Genomic DNA, 27,872 nt, shown 5'->3' with positions numbered 1-27,872 from the left:
TAGCTTTCTAACTCTTCCTGATGGCCTACTGTGTGCCCAGCTCTGGACTAGGCACTGTGATGGGGTCAACAGAAAATACCAAACTTTATTTCTGTCCCCAAGAGATGATAACTGGGGTGAGTGAGGCATCACAGATGAATAAAATGAGCCCAGATAAAAGAAGAGAGGGGAAGAGGGAAGAGGAAGAAACCACAAATATATCAGCAAAGCAGTCTTACTTCTGCAAGTCGTCTGATCTGAGTTGAGAATGTAGCCTTGTTTGCACCTGCAGACGTATGAGCCAGGGATGTTGATACAGAAGTGGGCACAGTTATGCTCCAGGGTGCTGCACAGGTGGGCCGCTGAAAGGGAAGACACAGGAAGGTAAGTCAACGGTGACACCCTTGCTCACTCCATTCCTGCCAGCAAGCATTTATTCAGCACCTACTCTCTCCTATGGGCAGGACTCAAAAACAAGCTGCAGTCCCTACCCTCAAGGGGGCTCACAGTCCGAGGTGGACAAGACAGGGCCAGATAAAGGGCATGGAAAATCAAAGAGAAACGGTGTTAGGCTGAACTATATGAAATTGCTGATACTTGATTGGTTTTGATCTACAAAAAAATAAAATAAAAAAATAAAAGCAAGAAATTTCCAATTCACCTTAATACCCATGTATTAAGTATTCAACTTAATACCCATGTGGGTATGTGGGGAATCAGAAAAGTTTGCCAGCATCAGAGGGGGCTTTGGCTTAAGTGTGGATTTTTAGGAAGCAGCAATGGGGCTGGAGGAAAAGCTATTAAATAAGCAAGAACGTGTTAAAGAACCAATAGTTTCTCAAAATCATATTTCAAGGGTAATGTAATTTTTTTAATATGCAAAAGTATACACCAAAATTTGGAGTAAAAAATGCATTCACATGTTTTATGTTTCTATAATCTTTATGTTGTCTCTTTATTTAGCATCTTTTCTTTTATTTATTTATTTATTTTTTAAGACAGGGCCTTGCTCTGTCTCCCAGGCTGGAGTATAGTATCACAATCATGGCTCACTGCAGCCTCAAATTCCTGGGCTCAAGCCGTCCTCCCACCTCAGCTTCCCGAGTAGCTGGGACTACGGGCGTATGCCACCATGCCTGGCTAATTTTTAAATTTTTTTTTGTAGAGACAGGGTTTCACTACGTTGCCCAGGCTGGTCTCAAACTCCTGGGTTCAAGCCATCCTCCCAGTTTGGCCTCCCAAAGTGCTGGGATTACAGGCATGAGCCACCACACCTGCCCTCTGCATTTAGTTTCTGAAGCACCTCAGCCTTCTGGTACATTGGTTCTTGCACAAGTCTGTCTGTAGCTCATAAAAATTCTCTTTTTTTAATGTCCTAATTTCTGACTTTACTCAATGTAACTTGATTGTATTTAAAATTAACAAGCAACAGTACAAACAACAAGTTATGCAAGTGTTCTCATAAACAAAAAAGGTGTCTATATGTAGAAATACATTTTTATGAAGCTAAAATAAAAGGAGCTCTCAAAAGCTTAGAACAATTCCATTAATCCAGCACTTATGAAAACTCAGCTGTGATTAAATCCATCTGAAGTTTATGTCTCTTTACATTGGAGTAAGAAATATGGTGGACAATAAATGAACTAGGGAAGTGAAGCTGTTTTATTTCACAACAATACAATTTAGAATGTACTGTTCTGAGTTTGATTGTCTGTGTTTTAGTTCCTGTTAGGATACAAATAACACTAGGAAGGTTTGTAGATCCAATCAGTGATTTTTACTTCAAGGTGAAACAAACAGGTTTCTTGTGACCTTGTACAATTTTCTTTTATTATTATTATTTTTAAATAAAATAGAAGTTTTCTCATTTTCAAAAATAGAGATGATGTCTTACTATGTTGCTCAGGCTGGTCTCAAACTCCTGAGCTGAAGCAATTCTCCTCCTCTCAAAGTGTTAGGATAACAGACATGAGCCACCACACCCAGCCCTTTGTGCAATTTTCTTAACCTCTTTATATGACATGAGGATAAAAATAGCAACTACCTCATAAGAACCTCAAAAAGGGTAAATTAATGGAGATGGTAGAGTGTTGAGAATAGTGCCTGGGGAATGCTGAAGATACCTGTTAACCATTTTACAGCAAAGGAGAATTATGGTGGCATTTTGTTTTATTTTGCATCTGTAAGTTCATCCTATATATATTGACCTTCAACTCAGTTTTCACTCAACATTAATCACAGATTCTATTCATGTTGATACGTGTACTGTATTTCATGGAATCTAAAATGCACCCCAGTTTCAGAGATGTCAAACTGTGACGACATGTTCAGTTGATCCTCATTCTTCACAGATTCCACATTTATGAATTTGCCTACTCACTAAACTGTATTTGTAAGCCCAAACCAATACTCACAGCATTTTCACGGTCACTAGTGGACATGCTCAGAGTGCATAAGCACTCAATTTAAAATACCTCTACATTTAGTTTCTTTTGTGAGACAGGCTCTTGCTCTGTCACCTAGGCTGGAGTGCAGTGGCACAGTCATAGCTCGCTGCAGCCTCAATCTCCGGGGCTCAAGTGATCCTCCTGCCTCAGCCTTCCAAGTAGCTGAGACTACAAAAAAAATGTGTTGTCTGGTGCAGATGTTCCCAGCTGAGGTTGGATAAGGTGCCACTCCGCCTTCTTTTTCAGCTTTCATTCTATAAACAAGTATCCTTTTCGCAGTCTACTTAGCACCACGATTTTTTTTTTCATTTCTGTAAGTGATTTTGCTGTTTAAAATGGTGATGTTCTGTCTAGTGTTCCTCAGTGCAGAAAGGCTGCAATGTGCCGTACAGGGAAAATACATGTTAGATAAGTTTCATTCAGTCAGGAGTTATCGTTGGCTCTGGGTCTAATGTTAATGAATCAATGGTATATATCAAATAAGATGTTTTCGGCCAGGCATGGTGGCTCACACCTGTAATCTCAGCACTTTGGGAGGCCGAGGTGGGCGGATCACTTGAGGTCAGGAGTTTGAGACCAGCCTGGCCAACACGGTGAAACCGTGTCTCTTACTAAAAAAAAATACAAAAAGTAGTCAGGAATGGTGGCAGGCGCCTGTAATGCCAGCTACTCAGGAGGCTGAGGCAGGAGAATCGCTTGAAACCAGGAAGCAGAGGTTGCAGTGAGCTGAGATTGTGCCACTGCAGACACAGCGAGACTCTGTCTCAAAAAACAGACAAACAAAAAACAAATAAGATGTTTTTAAACAGAAACATACATAAAACAAGGCTATGTATTGATTAGTTGACAAAAAATGTTGTCACCAGAGGATTGCAGGAACCTAACCCTATATTCCCACAGGAGCAATGGTTTAGTATTTTCTAACTCAGTGTTTGTAGTGACTTTATAAAACACAATTATTGTGAATAATGAAAACTAACTGTATTTTAGATTTAATCAAAATCTTAGATCTAGTTTATCCCTCCCAATTGATTTATCCATTGGTCATATGACTGTCCTCATTTTATTTGGCCATTTCCCCATTGGTCAGCATTTGGGTGGCTTCCAAGTTTTTACTTTCTTTTTTTTTTTTTTTTTTTTTTGAGACGGAGTCTCGCTCTGTCGCCCAGGCTGGAGTGCTGTGGCCGGATCTCAGCTCACTGCAAGCTCCGCCTCCTGGGTTCCCGCCATTCTCCTGCCTCAGCCTCCGGAGTAGCTGGGACTACAGGCGCCCGCCACCTCGCCCGGCTAGTTTTTTGTATTTTTTTAGTAGAGACGGGGTTTCACTGTGTTAGCCAGGATGGTCTCGATCTCCTGACCTCGTGATCCGCCCGTCTCAGCCTCCCAAAGTGCTGGGATTACAGGCTTGAGCCACCGCGCCCGGCCAAGTTTTTACTTTCACAATGTTGTGATGAACATTCCTGAACATGTCTCCTTGAAGGCATGTGCGATGGTTTCTCTAGGACTGGGTCTCACTTTAAATGGATATGGCCTAATTGCCTTCCAAGACAGCTCATATCAGCAATGATGGTCCTAATGATGCCCATCCCCTCAAAACTTCGGTACTTGGTGTCATCAAACTTTAAGTTTTGACAATCTTATGGTGAAGGGTAATCATTATCCCACTTTTAATTTGCATTTGCTTTGCATCCTGAGAGACTCTCTTCTTTTCATGGATTGCTGGAGTCAAATTACCCAAGGGCAGAGGGCATTTCTGAGGCACTCACAGCATGTCACTGTCTCCCTCCGTAATTAAGGAAGTGTCGTGTGTAGGCAGCCAACTACACGGCAGTCACCCACTGCTGTGAGTGGGAGGCCCAAGTGATGTACCTGGTACCTGTCTTCTTGCTGAGACCCTAACAGACAAAATAAGAAGACAGGAGCTGTGATGGAGAGAAAATATCTGGAGGACAGCCGGCAGCAGTGGGGAGAGGATGGCTGCCGGAAATAGACCGCCTGAAGGCTCAGCTTCGCCACTCCCTATGACCTTGCGCAAATGACTTGGTTTCTCTGAACTCCACTTTCTTCACCTATCAAATGGGGAAATTAGGCCAGGCATGGTGGCTCATGCCTGTAATACTAGCACTTTGGGAGGCTGAGGTGGGCAGATCACTTGAGTCCAGGAGTTTGAGACCAGCCTGGCCAACATGACGAAATCCCATCTCTACTAAAAACATAAAAATAAGCTAGGCATGGTGGTGGGCACCTGTAGTCTCAGCTATTCAGGAGGCTGAGGCAGGAGAACTGCTTGAAACTGGGAGGCAGAGGTTGCAGTGAGCAGAGGTCGTGCCACTGCACTCTAGCCTGGGCGACAGAGAGAGACTCCATCGGAAAAAAAAAAAAAATAGTGGTGGGGAGGGGGAATTAAAAGAACTACTGCATTGGGTTTTACAGTGACAGCTTGTTACTAAGGCTTATGTTGGCCAGGTGCCATAAGAGAAACTGGAACTAGAACATTATAACTTGGTGTAATGGAAAAGGCACTGGATTGGGAGCTAGAAGACTGTGTTCTAGTTCCCCTCTACCTTGAACAAGTGAGGGAAGTTCTGGGAAATCAGGTAGCTCTTGTAGGCTATTTCTTTACCTGTAGAGGCATGGACGGGCTCTAGGGACCTCAGTACAGACATTTACTATTATTTAATCTGGTACCTGCTTTTTCTAAAAACTGCCTTTCCGTCTCACTCCAGGCAATTTGCATCTGGGAGCTGCTGTGGTGGTCTGAGGTAGTCCCACTCCTGACCACTGTTGGTTGGTATAGGGTTTGACAATCAGAGTCCTTTACTGGCATTTAGGAACCAGAACCGAATAAAAGGGGGCTCAAACTGAGGACGAGTGAGCCTCAGGGACTGGGGTGGGGGGCCGTGCTTCCTGACTGCGGACCTGAGAAGGAGAGGAGTGGAGGGGAGATGGAGTGAAAGCACGACCCCCACGACTGCCGTCCTTGTTTCCATGGATAATATAATGCACTAGCCCTACCTTTTAGAAAAAAATGGAATTCCTCACACTTTCAACCAAAAGAATCCCAAACATCTTCACTAAACCAGAATAAAACTTTCCCATCTGTAGAATACTGTGGGTGAGTGCTGAGTGCCTTTCAGAGCATCCAGGCCTCATGCCTTGCCCTCTATGGGACGGGCATTTGTGATGAGAGCTAAGGGGAGACCACAGTCTTGCCTCCTCCACCGGCCTGCTGGAAACAGTCCTATGAGCCTCATTTCTCAGAGGGCCCTCTGGGTTTACACTCAGGCAAGGCCTTGTGTTCAGCAGGAAGGAATAACTCATCAGCAGCCTAACTCATTGGTGGGATTGGATATGTTGACTAGGAAATAAGAACAGTTTTTTTTTGAATGATTGTATCAATGACTAAAGGAGTGGTCAGTGTGGGTAGGTGGGCTGGAGGTCTTGTATTACTGAGTACAGTAGACTCAACGTTTGTGAAGTCAGTCCAGCCTCCCCACTTCACAACAGGGCCTCAAAGGGGTACAATCACTGTAGACTTTGCCCAGGCCAGTTCATGAAGGGTGTGTCCTAGGAATACTATTAGGGCCTTAAATTGTGCCTGGCCTGGGTGGGGTGGGGCTATTAGGGTAGGAACAGCCTGACTCCCTGCTCCAAAATATCAGACGAGGCTGATAAAGTCAGCATCTAGAAGTTAATTAAAAGCAGTCCTGCCCAGGTGGCAAGAATCACCAGAACACTTGGGACAGCGTTTGCAGCCCCTAGATTCAGTGTTTTCTCTTACTGGGTGGCAAAAATGGCAGACTCCAGGATGTGTGGGTTTTGGTCATCTCGTAGACAGACCTCAATTCACAGGGCACCTGGCCTCTCCCTGGTGGTCTCAGGGGTGGCCTGAGAATGCAACCTCAGGATTCCCCTTGCTGTGGCTGGTATGGGAAGTCCCTGGCTGCAGGTATAAAGCCTCCACTGTGCTCAGGTTCACAGCCAGACAGCCAAAGAGACAAAGCCAGGACTCTCACCCAGCGAGGTCTGACTCCAGAGTCTAATCAATTCCTCACTGTATGATAAAGGTCCTGCCTTGATCACACCCAGACACTGCCTGTCCCAATCTGCAGATGCAGCATTGATTTTCAGTTCTGCCTGCAGAATGCCTGGGCTCACGTCTCAACTCTGCCACTTACAGGCCAGGCACAGTGGCTCATGTCTGTAGTCCCAGCACTTTGGGAGGCAGAGGCAGGAGGGTTGTTTGAGCCCAGGAGTTCAAGACCAGCCTGGGTAACATAGTAAGACACTGTTTCTTTCTCTTAAAAAAAAAAAAAAAAAGATTTAAATAAAAATTGTTCATTTATGGTGGCACACACCTGTAGTCCAAGCTGGGATGGAACTTTGAGGCGGTAGTGAGCTATGATCATGCCACTACACTCTAGCCTGGGTGACAGAGTGAGACCCTATCTCAAAAAACAAAACAAAACAAACAAATAAGCAAAAACAAAAAACAAGCTCCAGCACTTACAGGTGTGTGATCTTGGACAAGTTATTTAACCTCTTTGGTTCTCAATTTCCTCTTCCATAAAATGGGAACTAAAAGAGCATCTACTTGACAGGTTTGTTGTGTGAATAAAGTGAGTTAACATATGCTAATAGCCTGAAACAACACATGCATACATTAATATCAAGAAATGTTAGTAATGATTAGTATCACCTTGTCTTTAAAGCTCTCCTGGAGCCCCCAGGCAGACCCTGACAATTTCCAGTTCTGTAAAATAGGGATAATAGAGCCACGTATAGTGACACGTAGTCCCAGCTACTTGGGAGGCTGTTGCTTGAGCCCAGGAGTTCGAGGCCAGCCTGGACAACATAGTGAGACCCTATCTCTTAGAAAGAAAAAAAAGATAATGATAGTACCTGCCTCAGAGGGCTATTTTAAGTATTAAATGGAATACTGTATTTAAAAGTACCTAGCACAGGACAAGATTAGCTATTATTGGGGTATAGTTTGTGAAAGGAAAATAAAATCTCAGGATCCCAATTCACTATGCCAAAAGGAAAAAAATTAAGCTAAAAGCTGAGTAATGCAAGAAACTGCCTTTGCTTTTGTTCCTAAGCAGATCGCTACAGATAAAAGGTTAAATATCTCCATAAGTAGCTACTCTATGTTCACCTTATTTTATGTAAAGTGTTGATTTACTGAGCGCTAGAGGACTATATAATTGACTATTCCCCTACCTGCTCCTTTTCTCTTGCAACATGTGGGTTCAGTAATGTGACCATGCCCTCCCTCTCTCCCTTTTAAATACTGAAGCCCTCAAAATCATCTTTGGAAAAAGGCACAGACCACAGATTGTTCCTGTGATTTTGTGTCCATTTTTTCCAGGCATGTCCTTAACCTTGGCAAAATAAACTTTTAAATTGATTGGGACTTGTCTCAGATACTTTTTGGTTTACAAGTTTAATGGATGTTTAAGGAACAAATGAAACTTCTGAAACCCCAGAGATGTCATCTGCAACTTGGAAAATGCTCACCATTGTTGTCTAATCATCTGAGTGCAGATCAAAACTGAGGCCATCTGCCTAGCCCATCGGTCCTCAGTGTATTTGATTGTAATAATACATAACACAGTGCACACTGAATAGGGCTCTACCATTTACAACACCTGTTCACTCATCTACTTTCTGCATATAAAATCCCATTTTACAGATGAGGCAACTGAGGCTCAGAGAGCACAAAGATTTGCTCAAGATTGTACAGCTAGAGTCAGCTCCTCTTCCTCCTATGAAGGCTCCCTTCAGAGTTTCACCTATTTCAGGTGAATGCCAACTGCAAGGTAGGTTTACCTGGCCAGGCTGGACTGTGGAGGTGGCCATCAGAAAATAGTTTACCTTAAAAGAGGAATTTATAATTCCCAACATGAAGAGGAGTGAAATGAGCAAGAGATTTGGAATTAGCATCCAACTATATCTTAGCTATTTGTTTTTCAGGTGATTCACCTAGCAACTTCCTTAACCTGTAAAAAGAGAAGGCAGGAGTGTGCTGCTGCCTCCCGGGGCTTTCTGCGATAACATCCGGGAAAGTGCTTTATAAATGTTAGTTACTGCAGTCTTTACTGTGCAGTTGATAAAGAGGCCCTGGGGCCTCTTCAGCCTTTCAAGACTGCTGCTGAGTCTGCTGAGCAAAGCCTGGCAGTGCAGTGCAGGGAGAGACAGCAGCCCTGTCTCCTGCAGAGTGGATGGGGGGCCTCACAGGGGCTTCATTTCTCAGGCCACAGGAACAAATGGGATAACACTGATGTTTTCTTAGAGCTTCCAGATTATAACAAAGAAGATGAAGGGAGGAAAAGTCCAAACTGCCTTTTCATTTTGCTGCCTTGCCATAGAGCACACAGAGATGGTTTTTCCATGGACAAGTCCACATTGGTATATCCTATTCAACACCATGGGAGCGGAGGGGGGTGCTCAGTCCCACTGTGTAGCTCCTCAGCCTCATCATGTTATCTTTCCATTTTCTGATAAATCCAGAATGATTATAAAAAGAACCCCTCCATTAACATTTTCCAACACAAATGAATAAACTGTCAAAATGGTTACAGAACCAATTTCCCTTTTAATATTTTCAGGAAAGGGGAAACATAAATTCTGCAGAAGTCATTTAAAGTCATAAACCTTGGAAATGCTTGCAGTGTGTCCTGCTGATTAAAGTGTTCCAGCTGACTTGGGCCACGGCACACCACAACACGACCTCTGCAGTGCCAGGGAAATGGCACTTCTGAACACTTTCCAAGTGGCATTGCAAGGAAAAAGGTTCTTTCTTCTTCACGGCATTGATTTCTTAAATAAATCTTTTGATTCTGGAGTCAAGAACAAATGAGATCTCTGCACTTGTTGAGGTTAGTTCTCAGCAGGGGATTTTGTGTAATACACATCAAAAGGACACCTTTTTCCCCTGGGGCCTGTATCTTAGGGGTCTAGAATATGTCACATTCTGAGAACCCCCTCCCGGGTGCCCCTCCTGGGGAGTGGGTGCGGAGTCTGGCTCTAAAGCTCATTCTCCACCCTGCTCTAGGAAAAGATATTTTACATTTTACAAATAGATATTTACACACAGATCATTTACAAATAGACATTTAAAAATAGATTATTTCTTTTTATTTCCCCATCAAAGATTCATGGTAGCTGGAGGGGACAGGGACCACTGGGAATGGATAAGTCAGGGTGGGACATTGTTTACCAAATCAGGACGCGAGTAGTTTCCCGGATTGGGCTGCTGGCCCCCTGCCCTCCCGGAGGAGGAAGAAACAAAAAGGCAGCCACAGAGGCAGGAAACTGCAGAGAATGCAGGCCGACCTGCTGAGAAGAGGGGGGCAGGAGCAGGGGTAGAGATAACTGGAAAGTGCGCGGGAAGGAAGGGAGAGAGAAGACCTATGGAAAGAGGGTTAGAAAGCAAAAGAGGGAAGAAAGCTTGCAACATAGAAGAATGCAGCTCCGAGAAGCATCTTCCCGCAGAAAGAGTTGGCAGGTGAGGAGTGGCCCCTACAATCTTAACAGGCAGGGAGCTGCCTGGACCACACCTTGGTCCTCGTATACGCTGGACCTCATTGTCAGCTGAGAAAACATCCTCTGCCAGCACCACCATGGGGCAAAAATGCCATGGTATTCCACACCATCCAAGGAGAGATTGTTACTTTTTCTGCCTTTCCATTCCTATCCCTACTCCAACTCATGAATTCCAACTTAGGGAATTCCAGGGCAGCTCCATGTGCTGAAGAAAAACTTTGTCTATCTACTGTTCCTCATTCTGTGGCTTGGACTTATGTGTCCCTTCCCCAGGGCAATCTCCCTGAGCACCCAGGCCTAGGTCAGGTCCCGGGGTTGTACACTCCATCGTGTCCTGAATTCTTCCTCCATTACACTGTGACAACTATAGTTACTTATTTGTATAATTATATATTTAATGTCTGTCTCAGCTGGGTGCTCATGCCTATAATCCCAGCATTTGGGAGGTTGAGGCAGGAGGGTCACTTGAGGCCAGGAGTTTCAGAACAGCCTGGGCAACATGGCGAAACCTTGTCTCTACAAATAATTAAAAAATAAGCCAGCATGGTGGTGCACACCTGTAGTCCCAGCTACTTGTGAGGCTAAGGCAAGAGGATCACCTAAGCCCCGGAGTTCGAGGTTACAGTGAGCTTTGATCATGCCACTGCACTACAGCCTGGGTGACAGAGCAAGACCCTGTCTCTGAAAGATAAATAAATAAAAATATGTGTCTTCAGCCGGGCGCAGCGGCTCACGCTGTAATCCCAGCAATCTGGGAGGCTGAGGCAGGTGGATCACAAGGTCAGGAGATCGAGACCATCCTGGCTAACACGGTGAAACCCCATCTCTACTAAAAATACAAAAAATTAGCGGGGCATGGTGGTGGGTACCTGTAGTCCCAGCTACTCGGGAGGCTGAGGCAGGAGAATGCCGTGAACCCGGGAGGCGGAACTTGCAGTGAGCTGAGATCGCACCACTGCACTCCAGCCTGGGCGACAGAGCAAGACTCTGTCTCAAAAGGAAAAAGAAAAAGAGTGTCTCCTTGGTCAAAGTGTAAGCCCCTGGAGCACATTGTGTTTATCTTGGCCTTTGTTGAAAACCCATTGCCAGCGCAGTATCTGGGACATGGTAACAGAGAATGAACACCTGAAGATGAATGAATGAATTCTAATGGTTTATCTAGAAGAGTGACAGAGGAGCAGGACTTACTGCACAACTTCCTCTGGAACACGGAGGTCAGCGTCTCAATCTGGCTGAAATTGGCCACCAGGAAGACATGGTCCTCATGGGGCTCACTCCCAATGGCCTTCAAGGTGTTGAAGTCTACCTGGCCCACACCAATGGCAAAGATTAGGATGCCCGTGTCCCGTGCCTTAGCAGCCACCTCGGCCACGGAGTCCTGAGGTCTGCCGTCCGTCACAATCATTATGACCCGTGGTACATTCTCCCTCAGGGGCCGGGCCCCCTCTGCTTCTGAGAATGCGATGTTCAGGGCATACTGGATGGCCAGCCCCGTCATGGTGCCCGTGGACAGATGCCGCATCCTCTTGACAGCACGCTCCACCTCGGACTTCCTCTTGAAGGTCTTGAGGGAGAACTCATTCTTGACAGTGCTGCCATATTGGAGCAGGCCCACTCGGGTGACATCAGGACCAATGTCCAAGAATTGCAAGATGTCCATGAGGAACTCCTTGACCTTTGCATAGTCATGGGTGTTGACACTGCGGGAGCTGTCAATGATGAAAACCAGGTCTGCCCGCTTGTTCTCACAGGAGCTCTCTGGGGAAAAAGGAGTGGTCAAATACATTAGAAGAGAGGCCAGACGTGGTGGCTCACACCTGTAATCCCAACACTTTGGGAGGCAGGTGGATCACCTGAGGTCAGGAGTTCAAGACCAGCCTGGTCAACACTGTAAAACCCTGTCTCTACTAAAAACACAAAAATTAGCCTGGTGTGGTGGCGGGCACCTGCATTCCCAGCTACTCGAGAGGCGGAGGCAGGAGAATCACTTGAACCCGGGAAGCCGAGGTTGCAGTGAGCTGAGATAGCACCATTGAACTCCAGCCTGGGCGACAAGAGCAAGATTGCATTAAAAAAATATATAAATACGAATATAAAAACATTAAAAGAGAGTTAAGGACCCAGTGCAGACCAGCTGTTGTTGGAAATCCTGGGGCTGATGATCACCTTTGAAACCTCCAGTCTTCATCAATTTTCCTCCCCACTCATGGAAGTATAAGGTTATATTTGTGCATGGCTGGAAGATCATGACTACTGGCTATAATCAGATAGCAATCCTTTTTGCAAGATAAATCAACATGTTAGTTTCCAGAAAGTCGCCAATGCAGTTTTTATGTAACCAAATACCTGATCAGGGTCAAAATTATTTTATTCTTTACCGCATGACACATAAGCTTGGCTGGGCACTGCAGAGAATATAACAGAAGCTTAGGACAGGGTCCAAAGTTAAGGAGCTTCCAGTCTACCTGGGGAGACTTAACTAATAAAACCATGAAAGAATAACTGTCATGAAAACTGTGTGGTCCTGACAATAGCTGCTAAGAGAATAGGGATATGAATGGGCTGGGGTCAAGGAGATGGGACATTAGCTGACCTTACGGGTGCATGGTGATTAGATTAGAGAGAAGGCGCACATGGAGCGGATCACATGAACCAAAGCCCAAGATGGAATGAGTGTGGTGGGTAACAGAATAAGCGATGAGACCTTGTAGTAGAGGGAATACTAGGAGTTTCAGGCAGGAATTAGTTGGAGAGATGGCCTGAAGCCAGTTTAAAAAGACCTTTCCTTTCAGACTGAGAACTATGTATATGATGCCACCAGTGAGGGGCATCTTAGCATCATATTATGTAACTCACCTCTCCCATAGGGAAGTTACATAATGAAAAGTCAACAGAGTCTGGCAGTGGTTTGCAAGATGGATGGTCTACACAATTTCTGGACTAATCTCACTGAGAGGGGGACTCAGATCTAATCCCAGGACAGTAGTGGAAATGGAGAAAAGGGGACCTAAGAAATATTTCAACAAAGGACACAGTTAAATTGGAAAAAGGCAAATGTTAAGTCTTTCCCTTACCACCATGACTACCATATTTATGCCTTAAGCATCTAAGCAAGCAGGCTGTAAAAGGTTTGAGTCCATAGACAAACTCATCCCTTTTGTGTTTCTAGCGTTAGGATGATATTGGATGAGATGAGAGGCCTCCAGCCTCAGTGGGTGGAGGCTGGACATTCCTGTTGGAGTTTCTTGGATATTCTGAGCTACTGCCTTTCACCAGGGTGGGTCCCTCCTCCCCCATTCTCTCCTCCCTTCCCGGACTTTGCAGCTGAATCAGGATTTGAAAGGGATTAGAAAAGGGATCCCAAATGCTTGCCCTAAATCCTAATCACCACAGCTGCAAGAAAGAGAGAGAAAGCCAAAATGAAACAGTGAAGCTAGTCATAAAAATGAGAAGTGGGAAAGGCCCGTGAGGTCATCCTGTCCAGGCCAGCTTGCCAGACTGTGACTCGTCCCTGAGTGCCTGCACACACACCTCATCCTTGCTGCCTTACAAGTCTAATGATTTTAGGAGAGGAGGCACCCCCCAAACACCAGTAGCCTGGCAAGAAACCAACCTTTTGCCATACCCACGCATAACCCTGGGGGCTGGGTGAGTCCAGGGTGAGTGTCTCAAAACAGAGGACCCAGAAACTGAGCCTTTGAGGTCTCAGCGATAAGATCTATATGAAACCTAACATTTGCAGGATGTTTTAACATCTTTTTTCCAGAGCACTCTGTCACTGTGGTGTCATTTGATTTTCAGAACAAGTTTTTGAGAAAGGAGCAAGAAGCCTCATACCCACTGCATAGATGAGAACATGGGAGCACTGAGGGTTTGAAATCTTTCATAATTTAGAAAAAGAAAAAAACATACAGAGGTGCAACCACTATCCACCTCATTGGGCAGCTGTAAGAATTTAAGGAAATGATGTAATGAAGGATCCAGTACGTGGGAACTCCCGACATGTGCTGGCTGCATGTATAGCTTCTCCCCTGCCCACCCCTCCATCAGCCCTCACTCGTGCCCAGCCCTAGGCTGGGTAGGGCAGGGTTACAGCTATGGCTGTGTGGTTGGTGCTGCACACAGGCACCTGCTCAAGGAGGTGAGAGGAACTGAAATCCAGCCAAGCCCTGAGTCCCAGGGGCTGAGTTCACCCTAAGAGGCACCTTAATGGGGTGCTTTTCAGCCAGGTGCAGTGGCTCACGCCTGTAATCCCAGCACTTTGGGAGGCCGAGGTGGGTGGATCATGAGGTCAGGAGATCGAGACCATCTTGGCTAACATTGTGAAGCCCTATCTCTACTAAAAATACAAAAAATTAGGCAGGCATGGTGGCACGTGCCTGTAGTCCCAGCTACTTGGGAGGCTGAGGCAGGAGAATCGCTTGAATCCAGGAGGTGGAGGTTGCAGTGAGCTGAGATGGTGCCACTGCACTCCAGCCTGGGCGACAGTGCAAGACTCCGTCTCAGAAAAAAGAAAAAAAAAGGCGGGGGTGTCTCATTTTCATGAAGGCTCCTATGGTTTAGCCTATATATAGCCCTGGATTGGGGCAGTGGATGATGGATCTGCAGATCCCGGGAAGGAGGACAAGGGAGAGCATTCCCAAGGCAGGCCCCTCTCCAAGAGCCACACCTGCCCCACCCTTAATGTCTGAACTTATTGCAGGGAGAATGTGACCCAATAATCTTTATCTGCTGAAAAGAGGGGCCAGGCTTAGACCCTGCCATGGAGAAGGATATTAATTAAGGCACCTTTGAAGGGAGGGAAAGTCACACAAGACTTGCACTCTGAGAACTCTCTTCCTTTGGAGATCTTTGGAAGTAGCGGATCCTCCTTGGATTGGGCCTTTATTATGGGTCTTAGTCATGGTGTCAGTATCTATCCAAGCATCACAATCAATTTAAAGGGAAGCCTGGAAGTTCCATGGAGAATTGTGTGCTAAATTGGATTCTTTCCCTACAAAACAAATGGGTAGTTTCCACAACACCTGCACATTTACAAAAACACCACAAAGGTTCAAAATGTTGTTGGAGGTTCCAAGAAAGGTCTAATTCTGAGTTGAAAACACCAAGTCCTGGCAGCCCAACTAACTGAATTTTCTTCAAAATGTCTCCTTGGGTCCCTGAGGGCTCAGAACCACAGTCTCATAGCTTGTCCCTGAAAGGGCTAGTTCAATGGTTCTCAAACTCAAATATGCATCTCAATTCTCTAGAGGACTTCTTAAAAACTAAGACCAGGCCAAGTGCACAGCGGCTCACGCCTGTAATCCCAGCACTTTGGGAGGCCGAGGCAGGCGGATCACCTGAGGTCGGGAGTTCAAGACCAGCCTGACCAACAAGGAGAAACCCCATCTCTACTAAAAATAATAATAATAATAATAATACAAAATTAGCTGGTTGTGGTGGTGCATGCCCGTAATCCCAGCTATTCAGGAGGCTGAGACAGGAGAATCACTTGAACCTGGAAGGCAGAGGTTGCTATGAGCCAAGATCGTGCTATTGCGCTCCAGCTTGGGCAACAAGAGTGGAACTCCATCTCAAAAAAAAAAAAAAAAAAAAAAAAAAGGAAGACCAGTGCACCACCACAACCCCAGAGCTTCTGATTCCACAAGTTTCCATTTCTAATAAGTTCCCTGGTGAAGTCAATGTTACTGGTGTGGGGACACACACAAGTCAAAGAAATAGAGAGCTCTCTGGAGAAAAGAAGTTCTATAAAGTCTTGACCTTGTTATCTCACTGGACTTCCCCAAGGTTAGGAAACCAGTCTCATTTATCTTTGTAGGCATGCAGTTGGAAACACAGAAAGTCTTCATTCAACATCTGTGGAATTAAATGGAATTCTGGTGGAAGCAAGTCGTCAGGTGAAAGAGATTGAATCAGAGCAGTTAGTTCAAAAAGATGATGACAAACACGAAGCCAAAAAGTTCTAGAGGAGGTGTGGTCCTGCTAATGGAGTCAGAGATTCTGGGACCCAAATCTTTGCCATTTTATGAGGGAGCATAACCACTTCTGAAGTTTGATTCATGGAATCATAGACTAGTAGACTCTTAGAGGTGGAGGGTTCCCAACAGAGTCCAAGTCACTCACTTTATAGAAAAGAAAACTGAGGCCCAGAGGGTTGACTCTATCTCTGCAAGGCCCTCAGGTCAGACCTGATGCCCTTTCCATTGTCTCATGGCAGGCACCCTTAGGAAATTATCAATACAGCCAGCTATTATGATAGGAGCTTTGCAGATACCTGGGAACACTCTAAAACATTTGCTGTGAAAAGCCTCACATATTCTCCACATGGGAACTGTTGAGAGATGTTTCCAGGAAATGGATTTCCTTGGTGTGTGTTCTTCTTATGCTGACAATTGGTTCTGATGAAGGACATCCTGTCTCCTTGGCCTGGGAGAAGAACATACAATGATCTTCCTTCTGGCCTCTCATGACAGGGTTTTCAGCCACAGTTGGAAGACGGTTTGTGGGCCCATAATAAAACGTCCTCCCTCTAACCATAAAGTGATGATCTGGACTCTGTTAACAGCTCTTCCAGTACTGTCAGCTTGACTCCAAAGTCCATGTATTGGGCAAATGAGTGTCTTTTACCCTTCCAGAGAAAGGGAACTGAGCCAGGACAATTTTAAGCAACATTCCTACTCTAGCAGAACGACAATGTGCAACCTCAGAACTATTTCCTCCTCTCAAGATTGCAGCCTTGTCACTAATCAGCCTCTCTCCCGTTCTGGCTAAATTCAATCAAGGCCGTGTAATCATACTGTAAATATTTGGTGCCATCTGCCTGGGGAAGTTAGGACACATTTGGAGAAGGAATGAGTATGAATCTCCATGACAAGGGTAAAATCATTTCATCTGGAGACCAAAGGGGGCTCTGAAATCCTAAGTGAAACAGTATTAGAGTCCTATGATCCCATGCAAGCCCAACCTCTGCCACTTTCTGTCCAAATGATCTTGAGCCTCTCCTTAACCTGTGTGACCCTCAGTCTCTTCCTCTGCAAGATAGGGATAATAATACCTTACAATACTGTTGTGAGACTCAAAAGAGAAAATAATCGTAATTTATAGCTAATATTTATTGAGCACTTAATTAGCGCCAGGCCTTGTTCTGAATGCTTTACAGGTGTTGGCTTGTTTACTCTTCACACACACCTTAGAAAGTAGGTGCTGTTACTGTTCTTTAATGGATGGGGACAGTGAGTCTAGAGAGGTGAGATAACTTGCTTGAGTTCTCCTACCTAGTGTAAAAGTGAACCAAATATGGCCTGAGAATTACTCCATGCTTCTATATTTCAGTCTTTGTGGAAAAACTGCAACCAAGATTAGTAAGCAGACAAGATTGAAAACCTAACTTAGGAGTATGCATCTGTAACAATAGCTGAGTCTTGGCCAATCCCAGCGGCCGTATTTCAACCGTTCATACACTGCTGAGTGTTCAAATTGTGTTCAAATAAGAAAAACGCCAGCCTGTAGCCAATCCACCCGTTGTGTACCTCACTTTTGATTTCTGTACGTCATTTCCCTTTTTTTGTCTATAAATCTCCCACCACGTGGCTGTACTGGAGTCTCTGTGAATCTGCTGTGATTCTGGGGGCTGCCCGATTCACAAACTGTTCATTGCTCAGTTAAACTCCTTTAAATTTAATTTGGTTGAATTTTTTCTTTTATCACTAGGAAGTAGAGGAGCTGCGATCTGAACCCATCGTGATGGTTCCGTAGTCTGCACTCTTAACCACCAAGCTATACTCATGATGAATATGAAAGGATTTTGTCCTTTTAGATCTGCCATTTCCAGAATATGCAAGATGCACCAGGGCTGCACTGGCTTTCTGGGGTCAGTTCTTTCCTTGCCTGGACTCAGGGCCTGAGAGCAATGGCCCAAACTTGCCTACCTCCTGCCAAGTGCTTAAAAAAAAAAAAACTAATAATATGATGAAAACAGATGCTTGCCTCCCTGGATAGCAGCAGCCCAGCAAATCAAGCCGTGGGTGGTTTCCATTCTCACTCCTTGACAAGCGCTTATGGAGAGCTCAGTAGGAGCAAGGGTCAGGGGGAGAATGAAGGATGGGATAGGTGTGATGGAGAGAGAGAGGTCACCAATCTTTGAAGGGCTGGGGGAATAGAAGGACTATAGTCTGCACAATAGTCAAACACCCAGGAAAATTGATTTCAGAAAATGTGATGTTCCATATCAATTCCCAGCAAAGTTCCCACGAGCAGATGGTTTGTGGGCACTTAACAAGAGAACCGTGAAAAATGTAATAATACAAGTGAAAAAAACTGTAACAGTTTCTAGGACAGTGGAAGAGTGAAGGGATTAGGGAACTAGAGTATGATTTCCAGGCTGCATTAAAGGCCTACGTGAAGGCTGCAGTTATGAAATTCACATGAGACCAATCCACGTGGTTGCATGTTTTGCTGCAGCCACATTCAGCTACACAGATATGGGGGAAGGCTGGCAAAAGTTGAATGTAACCAGGGTTATCATGTAGCCAAACGAGAATGATGAATCAGGAAAGGGGCAAAGGTAGTTGACAGTGATTCCCTATGGAATTAAAGCTGGGGAAGCAGGAAATAGAGGAATCGAGGTGAAAGACAGTGTAAAAATAGCAGGATCAATTAACTGAAAGTCCAGATAAGGTCACAGAATTGTTGGAGCTGGAATACTAGTAGGGGCAAACTGGGAAGATAGGTTTAAACTGAGATTATGGCAGGATTAAAGTTACTGTAATTACACGGTCAAGATAAGAATGTGGCTGAAATCTAGCTGGGAACAGTAGCTCATGCCTGTAATCCCAGCACTTTGGGAGGCCAAGGTGGGTGGATCACTTGAGGTTAGGAGTTCGAGATCAGCCTGGCCAATATGGTGAAACACCATCTCTACTAAAAATACAAATATTAGCTAGGCGTGGTGGCGGGCACCTGTTATCCCAGCTACTTGGGAGGCTGAGGCAGGAGACTCGCTTGAACCTGGGAGGCTAGATGTAGCAGTGAGCTGAGATTGTGCCACTACACTCCAATCTGGACAACAAAGCGAGGCTCCATCTTGAAAATAAAAGAGAGAGAGAGAGAGAGAGAGAGAAGTGAGTGGTTGAGATCTGGTGGAAGACCAGAATATTGGAGAAAAGAATCTCAAAGCTATTAAAGGATGATTCATGATTCATGTGGATATTGAAATCACCAACAATTATGACAAGGGTAATGCTGGACAGAGCAGCAGTAAGCCAAGCGCTAAAACTGTTCTTTGAACTAGGAATAACCAGAGGATTTTAAAAATTACCTAAGGGTGACCCAAAACACTATGAAGCATGATTAAAAACATGATTAAAATTTCCTAAAGGGACAGAGAAAAAACTAGCTCACCAAGAGTTTCAAAGGGACACTGGGGAGAAAAAGCTGTTTTATGATGAGAGAAGAACAGAGAGAGAGAGAGACAGCAAGCCATGATCATAATGAGCCAGCAGGAGTTTAAGGAAGAAAAAAAAAGGGGGTGTGCAAAAATGCATGTTTTATTCCTAGATGGCACAGATCAAAAGGATCCAGGGAACTCTGTAGTATGGATCTCAGTGAGGCAAATGACTGACCCTAATGAGGCAGATTCCCTGTATGCAGAACAATTAGGTAGAACTGTTATGCAGAGCCAGTCATTCAACATACCTATTGTATGTCAGGCCCTGGGGATACAAAGGAAGGAAAAGACTTCTGACTGTGAAAGGGACACAAATAATAATGGGATACATGAAGCAGGCAGACCAAAAAGATACAGTGTGCTGTTGTTGATAAATATAAACATATCAAGCCAGTCTGGAAGGAGGTCTCTAATGATACGAGCTGAGAGAGAAGGACAGTGAGGGAGTGGTTGACTATCTCTTGGTAGAGAAGGAGAGGGAATGTTTGACTATTTCAGGCTCTAAGGCAAGCTTAGCAATGCCTTTTTCTTCAGTCCCTGGCAGATATTGTTCATCAATTCTGGCCCTGTCCCCCTCAGTCTGGATCCTTTCAACGTGGCACTTCAAGTACCAGTAAACAATCTGTCAGAACTGGCACATGAAATAGAATCCTTCTACCAACCTGGTCTTAGAGCCTGGTGCTCTGCAACAAAGATTGAAATACTCAATTTTAAGCATGTCTGAAAAAATGAATAGAGGTAAACTAGCTAATCATATGAGACACTGTCTGACTATAAGGGCTAACATTCTTTTTCAGTGAGAAATAAGGGCAGGCAGACAAGGCTGGCCATGTGAAGGGTCGGCACATGAGCTTCCAGGTAAAACCACATTCATGACGGAGGGCTGACAGGTGGGCATGGGGTCAGAGCAAAACAAATAGAAAGATTGGAAGAGATATTCTCATCAAACCGTGAAAGTGGTATGGATCCTCCACCATAAGAATATAAAACTAGCACATCAGAATACAAGGAAATTGCATCCAATAAGCCAGCAGTCCCCAACCTTTTTGGTACCAGGGACTGGTTTCATGGAAGACAAATTTTCCAGGGACAGAGTGGGGAAGAGGGGGACTGTTTCACCTCAGATCATCAGGCATTATTTAGATTCTCATAAGGAGTGCGCAACCTAGATTCCTCACATGCACAGTTCACAATAGGGTTTGCGCTCGTATGAGAATGGAATGTCGCCACTGATCTCATAGGAGGTGGAGCTCGGGTGGTAATGATCGCCTGCCGTTCACTTCCTGCTGTGCAGCCTGGTTCCTAACAGGCCACGGACTGATATCGGTCCACAGCCTGGGGCTTGGGAACCCCGGCTATAAGCATTTGATTTATGAGACTTGAACTACATGAGCTTGTCAAAGACAGACAGAGAGACAGATGGACTGAGAGCAAAGATGACCATGCGACACAACACTGGGATCCCATCCACCACTGTGCTCCCGCAAGAGCATGTCCACAAACACCCAAGATGCAACCCCTGAGCCTCCTCAGGTGCTTCTGTCCCTGTGTGCCTCCAGACTGTGACCAGCTCTCAGTACTTAAGGACAATTGAAAGGCTATTTCAGATGTAATTTAGACTATATTTGTTTTGTACCCCAGTGCGACTTCCCCTGCAGTCCCCTGCATTTAGGGCACTTGATTAAGGCACCATGGTCCTTGGCCAGGAAATAATCAATTCTCCCCTCTCCAATTCCCTTATTAGTCAGTCGCCAGCTGCGGCATTGCATCAGGCCTGACACTGCAGAAGGCAGTTGATGAGCTAGAGCTTTCTTTGACTCAGTCGTGCTCTATTCACATTTTCTGAAAAAACCGCTGGGGAATATTCTGAAAACTTGCTTCTACTGTATTAGGGAGACACCCTGGGTTACTTAATGGGTCTAAGACATATTGTGAACTCATTAGCAAATCTTTTCCCACTTGGTAACATTTTCCGAACATTTTTGCAAATTCTGGAGGCATTTGTGGTTCTCCCTACACCACTGCATACAACGCTGGGAGGAACTGCTAATAATCTGAGTAAGAGTCAGGCCCAGAAAGGGTTTCTGAGGGATGGAATAATGAGTAGAAACTAATAAGATGAAGTGTAATTGGAAGAATGTCAAGTCCTGCATGTAGGGTTTGAAATCAACTGCATAAACCAAAGAAAGGGAGACAGCTGGTCACATGATAAAATCTGGAGCCAGGATGAAGTCCAAGTCTTGCATGTCACCCCCATGTCCCCAGCCCTGGCACCTGTGGCTGACAGCCCTAATCAGTCCTGGTCTCAGAATCAAAGTTCAATCACAGGATTCCTCTTGACACAGCACCCCAATTTCCCATCACACATAGACTGGAGGGAGCTTATGAAAAGAAACCGATTTGTCCTCAAGACGTCACTTTCCAATCACTCCCATTAGACTCCTCCCAACCTTATGCCCCAGTCATTTCATCAATGGCTTTTCCGGAGAGAGACTCTCCTGACAAAAAATGGATCTTAATCTTCTTCTTTCTGCCAGAACTTTCCCATGAATGAGTATTTTGGTGAGTTTCATTGATCTGAGTCCCAAGAGCTGGAAATGACAGCTTTAAATTCCCAGTATCGGGCTGGGTGAAGTGGCTCCTGCCTGTAATCCCAGCATTTTGGGAGGTTGAGGTGGGCAGATCACCTGAGGTCAGGAGTTCAAGACCAGCATGGCAAAACCCCATCTCTACTAAAAATGCAAAAACTAGCCAGGCATGGTGGTGTGCTCCTGTAGTCCCAGCTACTCAGGAGGCTGAGGCAGGAGAATTGCTTGAATCCAGAAGGCAGAGATTACAGTCAGCCAAGATCACGCCACTGTACTCCAGCCTGGGCAACAGAGCGAAACTCTGTCTCACAAATAAATATATAAATAAATACATAAACTGCCAGTATCCATGAGTCTCAGGGAGTTATTCAATCAAAGCAATTTATTCAAAAGCCACCATCCTAAGGGTCACTAATGGCAAGGTTGCTGATGTTCAGGGGAGAATGAACTCATGAACTCAGCCTTCTCCACCAGCCCACCACTCCCTGCCCTATACCTTATACCCCAACAATGTCACACTGCCTGTCTGTAGTCCCTACGCAGCGCCCTCTCTGCTAGGCATGCCCTCAGCTGCCTCTTCAGCTTAAGACTCAGGCCTGTGGTCATCTATTTTGAAAACCTTTCCTTGATGGGCCACTCTCCACTGGCCTCAATGGCCTTCCTCTGAGCCCCAACACTTCCTGCTTACCTCTGTCTGACCGTCTTCCACCAGTATCTCCTACAGCTACCTGGCCACATGCAGTGTCTCCTATGAATCCCTAGTACCCGGTCTAGTGCCAGGCACCTGGCTGCCCGTCTGGGTCCTTGCTTATTCCCTTTGGTGTGTACATGAGCTTCCAGGTAAAGCTTGTGGGTGGGGGGTGTGGGAGGGCAGGGAAGAGAAAGATTGCAGATACCCTGCCATGAGCTGGAATGGGCTGGGAATGCTGGTCAGCAGAGGCACAATAAAGAACAGGTAGCAGCTGGGATACTTGACAGCTCGATAACATCAGAAACAGGTGGGGACGGCCAGGCATAGTGGCTCATGCCTGTAATCCCAGCACTTTGGGAGGCCGAGGTGGGTGGATCACTTGAGGTCAGGAGTTTGAGACCAGCCTGGCCAACATAGTGAAACCCTGCCTCTACTAAAAATACAAAAATTAGCTTGGCATGGTGGCAGGTGCCTGTAATCCCAGCTACTCAGGAGGCTGAGGCAGGAGAATCGCTTGAACTTGAGAGGTAAAGGTTGCAGCAAGCTGCGATCGCACCACTGCATTCCCAGCTGTACCCTAGACCCAGGGAATCAGAATATCTGGGGTTAAGGCCCAGGAATCTGCATTCGTAATTGCTCCAAGTGATTCTTAAGCACAACAATTCTGAGAGCTCTCCCTCTAGGGATATGTGAGCCTGAGAGACCATCTGCCAAGGGTCTAGAAAAGAAGATAGTGGCAGGGCACCCCATTCTGAGGTCCTGCCACCTTCTTCCCCCAAACCAGGAGTGGCCTTGGAAATATGGCAGTCATACATCCTGGAGTCTCTTGTGTCTCCTGATGCAAATATTCTGTTCCATTATCAGATCATGTGCATGACATATATATCTGGCATTCAATTAGATCCAGAAAATAAAGAAGATAGGCACCGTTGCCCTCCACTTGTGTGAGGCTCAGAGGGGTTAAGTGGCAAGTGCACAGTAAGGGCATTAATGAGTGGGGGCAGAACAGGGATTTAAGCCCCAAGTCAGTCTGACTCTAATACCTGCATTTTTAGCCACTGCTCCCAGTAGGTGTCCAAGAGTGAAGAGCCCTTTACCCTCCCCATCACCAGATAACACATTGACTGGCAGCTGAGGCTGGCATGCGACTCAGGAGATAAAGCTCAACTCAAGACACAGTCCTCTAAGTGCAAATGTCCCCACTTCACCCTCTGCCCTGGCCAATGCCCTGGGAGGCATCGCTCAGGCCCCAGTGATTCACCTGCTGCACCTACCAGAGTTCAAATGTGCCTTCTCAGCACCAGGTCGTGATGACAGTAAGCTGAATGAGTAACTTAACGTGCGTGATGTCGACCCACAGATACTTACGGTATTTACTGGCCTGCAAGTCCCATCAATCTACAAGCCACCTTTGAGATCATGACTTGGACTTACTCATCTTTCATCAATGCCTGGCTCAGGGCTGGCACATAGAAGGCACTGTACTGAAGGCACCGCAGGCAAAATACAATGGTTAGTGCTGTACCGTCAGGCCCCGGCCTCACGAAGCTCACAGTGCAGGGGTCATTGAGACAAGTATAGAGGCGACTGTAGAGCTAGGCAGGGTAAGAGGAATTATTATTCAATAGGCACAATCTATGCTTAAGCAGAACACCCTAACTTCAGATCACACTGAACAGTCGCTAGAGATTCTTCTTTTCTTAAAATTCGTATTTTTAAAACTGTTTTTCTTCTTTTGAGACTGGGTCTCACTCTGTCACCCAGGCTGGAGTACAGTGGTGCAGTCTTGGCTCACTGCAACCTCCGCCTCCCAGGCTCAAGCAATCCTCCCACCTTAGCCTCCCGAGTAGCTGGGACTACAGGCACACACCACCACACCTGACTTTGTAGTTTTGAAAGAGACAGGGTTTTGCCATGTTGCCAAGGCTGGTCTTGAACTCCTGAGCTCAGACAATCCACCAGCCTCAGTCTCCCAAATTGCTGGGATTACAGGTGTGAGCCACCATGCCCAGCCTAGAGATTCTACTTCTGAATAAGGGGGGATGAACCCAATAGAGATATATAGAGAATACACTCTACTCCTTGACCAACTACTGAGGATAAAAGCAACAATGTACATCTAGATGGAGGTGATTTCCAGGGTCTTCCCCCGCATACACCCTGCTTTGGATGCCTAGTTGCAGAAAAAGAAAAGTAGCAGATGGCTCGGGAAAAGGAAGCTGGGGTAGCCAGGCTCCCTGTCCTGCCAGAGCTGGTGCAGTCTTCTCCCTGCTGTGTACATTTTCTCTCATGGACCCACTTATCCCAGAGAGCTGGGGAGCAAGCAGCTGATGCCATTCAAGATGCCAGGCACTGTGTGTTTCTCTCAAGAATGCTTGAGACACAGGCTGAATGTCAACCTTCATTCTGACAAGTTCTTCCTGAGCAGAGCCGACGTTCACAAACAAAAGTTGAAATTTCAGAATTGCCGGATTTGCTCTGTGTACCCTTGAACAAGCTACTACCCAGAAGGGCATTTGCAGAGCAGCGAGAGGTGAGTGTGCTGGCAGAGAAAGATGCTTTCGGGATGGATTCCATCTGCCCATGGAGATAGAATCCATCCTGGGTAGTTTTTATGCAAAATATGCTTGGCAATGCCATGACAAGTTTTTGTTGTTGTTTTATGAAGGTGCTGGGGAATGGGTGTGCATCTCTGGGTAGCGACGATGCTCCCTAAAGCAGAGACTCCAGCCAGCAGGGCCCTGAGGGATTCTGGGTTCACACCAGCTCAAATTTCAGTTGTCCCTGCTGACTGTCATAAATTCCTTTAGGAACACAGCCCTCTCAGGCCCTCAGGAAGTGTGCACCAACGAGCCAGCAAAATGGAAAGAAAAAAAAAGGAAAGGAAAAACACGCCACATCACACCAGTCTCCTCTAGTAAATGTTGCATGAGCTGAAAGAAAAGAGACATCATATGAGGTTCAACAACTGTGGTTTCCAGACCCTGGACAATTTTCTTTGTGAGGGAGCCAAAATGAAAGCTGCCCCAGTTTAGTCCTGGAGGAAAAAGTTTCCAATGAACTGAATTTCCTTGCAACGTAAAGTAGTTTGCTCAAGTCTCACTCAAAAATGCCCCTCACATCCTCTCTTGGAATTTGCTATACAAACAGTCTTTTTCTTAATTGATAAAGAGAAGTATAAATAAGCTGTGAAATAGTGGTTTTTATAAGTGGGAGCTAAATGATGGGAACACATGGACACATAGAGGGGAACAACACACGCTGGGGCCCATCAGAGGGTAGGAGGAGGGAGAGAATCAGGCAAAATAACTAATGGGTAGTAGATTTAATACCTGGGTGATGGAATAATCTGTACAACCAGTCCCCGTGACACATGAGTTTACCTACATAACAAACCTGCACATGTACCCCTGAACTTAAAATTAAAGTTAAAATTAAAAACAATAGTCAGGCCAGGCACGGTGTCTCATGCCTATAATCTCAGCACTTTGGGAGGCCAAGGTGGGCAGATCACATGAGGCCAGGAGTTCGAGACCAGCCTGGTCAACATAGTGAAACCCCGTCTCTACTAAAAATACAAAAATTAGCCAGGTGTCATAGTGCATGCCTGTAATTCCAGCTACTTGGGAGGCTGAGGCATGATAATTGCTTAAATCCAGGAGGTGGAGGTTGCAGTGAGCCAAGATTGCGCCACTACACTCCAGCCTGGGTAAATGAGTGAGACTCTGTCTCAAAAAATAAAATAAAATAAATAAAAACAATAGCCAGTGATATTAAAATCTTTTCTTTTAAAAAATGAGCTGACTGAATACATACAAAATAATTTTGATATTCTCTATCAAACCCCCTCACTATCTTCCTTTCTCAAATTGAGAAATGATATGTTCTTAAAATTGTAATACACACACACACACACACACACACACACACACACCCCATCCCTCAATACAAGAGAGTGCAGAAAGCACCAGGAAACAAAACAGGCAATTTATTTCTGCTCTCTGCAAAGTAAAAAGCAGCATAGGCAGGTTTTAAAAAGCAAACTGGCATTTGACCCAGAGGAGCACTTTAACTGAATAAATTGCTTCATCTGCTTTCTGAGAATTCAGCAAGTGAAAGCCAGAGCAGAGCAGAGAGACCTGTGAATAGCAATGCAGGGCTGGGCTGCAAGACAGGAGAGGAAGGAGGTGGAGGTCCCAAAACAGTGCCTCAGGGCCTTTCCCTGGAAGGAGGAGGGGAGGAGGGGCAGGTATGCAAGGAGGAAGGGGCTAGTTAGACAACAGGGCACAAGGTTCCACACCCCTGTGCCAGCAAAGGCAAAGTTTGTCTTTGGAGACAATTCTATCATCATTTTGGTTTGGTTGAGTTGTACAAACATTGCAGGAACCCCCTCTTTGTGCTGGGTGCTAGGGATAGAGTATGAGAACCAGTCTCAGCCTGGGAGGAGCGTATAACCCTGCAGAGAAGACAGATTCATTAAGATTCATAAAAAACATGAGCAGGCCAGGCACAATGGCTCACACCTATAGTCCCAGCACTTTGGGTGGCTAAGGCAGGAGGACTGCCTAAGCCCAGCAGTTAGAGACCAGCCTGGGCAACATGGTGAGACCACATCACTACAAAAAAAAAAAAAAAAAAAAAAAAAAGTTTTTTAATAAGCCAAGCATGATGGCATGCACCTGTAGTCCCAGTTACTTGGGAGGCTGAGGCAGGAGGATCGCTTGAGCCCAAGAGGTCAAGGTTGTAGTGAGCTATGATTACACTGCTGCACTTTAGCCTGGGCAACAGAGAGGGACTCTGTCTCTAAAAACAAAAAGCAAAACAACAACAACAACAAAAGCACGAGTGACTAGAGCCTGGAGTAGATCACCTGTCCCAAGATAGAGGGTGGGGGAAGATCCCTGGTCAAGGTGATGAATATTATAATAGGATGATGTTATTATAAGGTGAGCAGGTGTTGACCAGGCAACAAGTTGAGGTGTGCATTTAGGTAAAAAGGCAGCATATGCAAAGGCTGGAGGCCAGAACAGAGTGGGATGCACACGCACCCAGGTAACCACAGGTGATGTGGCAAGGCTGGGTCCTAAAGGACAAGTTGGGGAAGACAGGGCCATGTGGGTGGACGGCATGTGCCTCCTGCATAAGAAGTCTGGACTTCAGGCAGGGCACAGTGG

The 27,872-nt window shown here is 45.6% G+C and overlaps 1 protein-coding gene across 4 annotated transcripts in view; it reads right to left on the bottom strand.

Annotated features, from left to right (window-relative positions):
- Positions 1-27,872, bottom strand: part of MATN2 (matrilin 2) — a 169,139-nt gene that overhangs the window by 95,169 nt on the left and 46,098 nt on the right. For all 4 annotated transcript variants that reach the window (XM_015145762.3, XM_015145763.3, XM_015145764.3 and 1 more), the window contains exons 3-4: positions 11,163-11,732; positions 219-341 (exon numbers count right to left, since the gene is read on the bottom strand). In XM_015145762.3, the coding sequence (XP_015001248.3) occupies positions 219-341; positions 11,163-11,732 (693 nt within the window). The remainder of the gene's footprint in view (positions 1-218; positions 342-11,162; positions 11,733-27,872) is intronic.

Source organism: Macaca mulatta, chromosome 8 (assembly GCF_049350105.2).
Source record: "Macaca mulatta isolate MMU2019108-1 chromosome 8, T2T-MMU8v2.0, whole genome shotgun sequence".
Classification (NCBI taxonomy): domain Eukaryota; kingdom Metazoa; phylum Chordata; class Mammalia; order Primates; family Cercopithecidae; genus Macaca; species Macaca mulatta.
The sequence above is the reverse complement of the archived record's forward strand: the minus strand, read 5'-3'. Positions and strand labels throughout refer to the sequence as shown.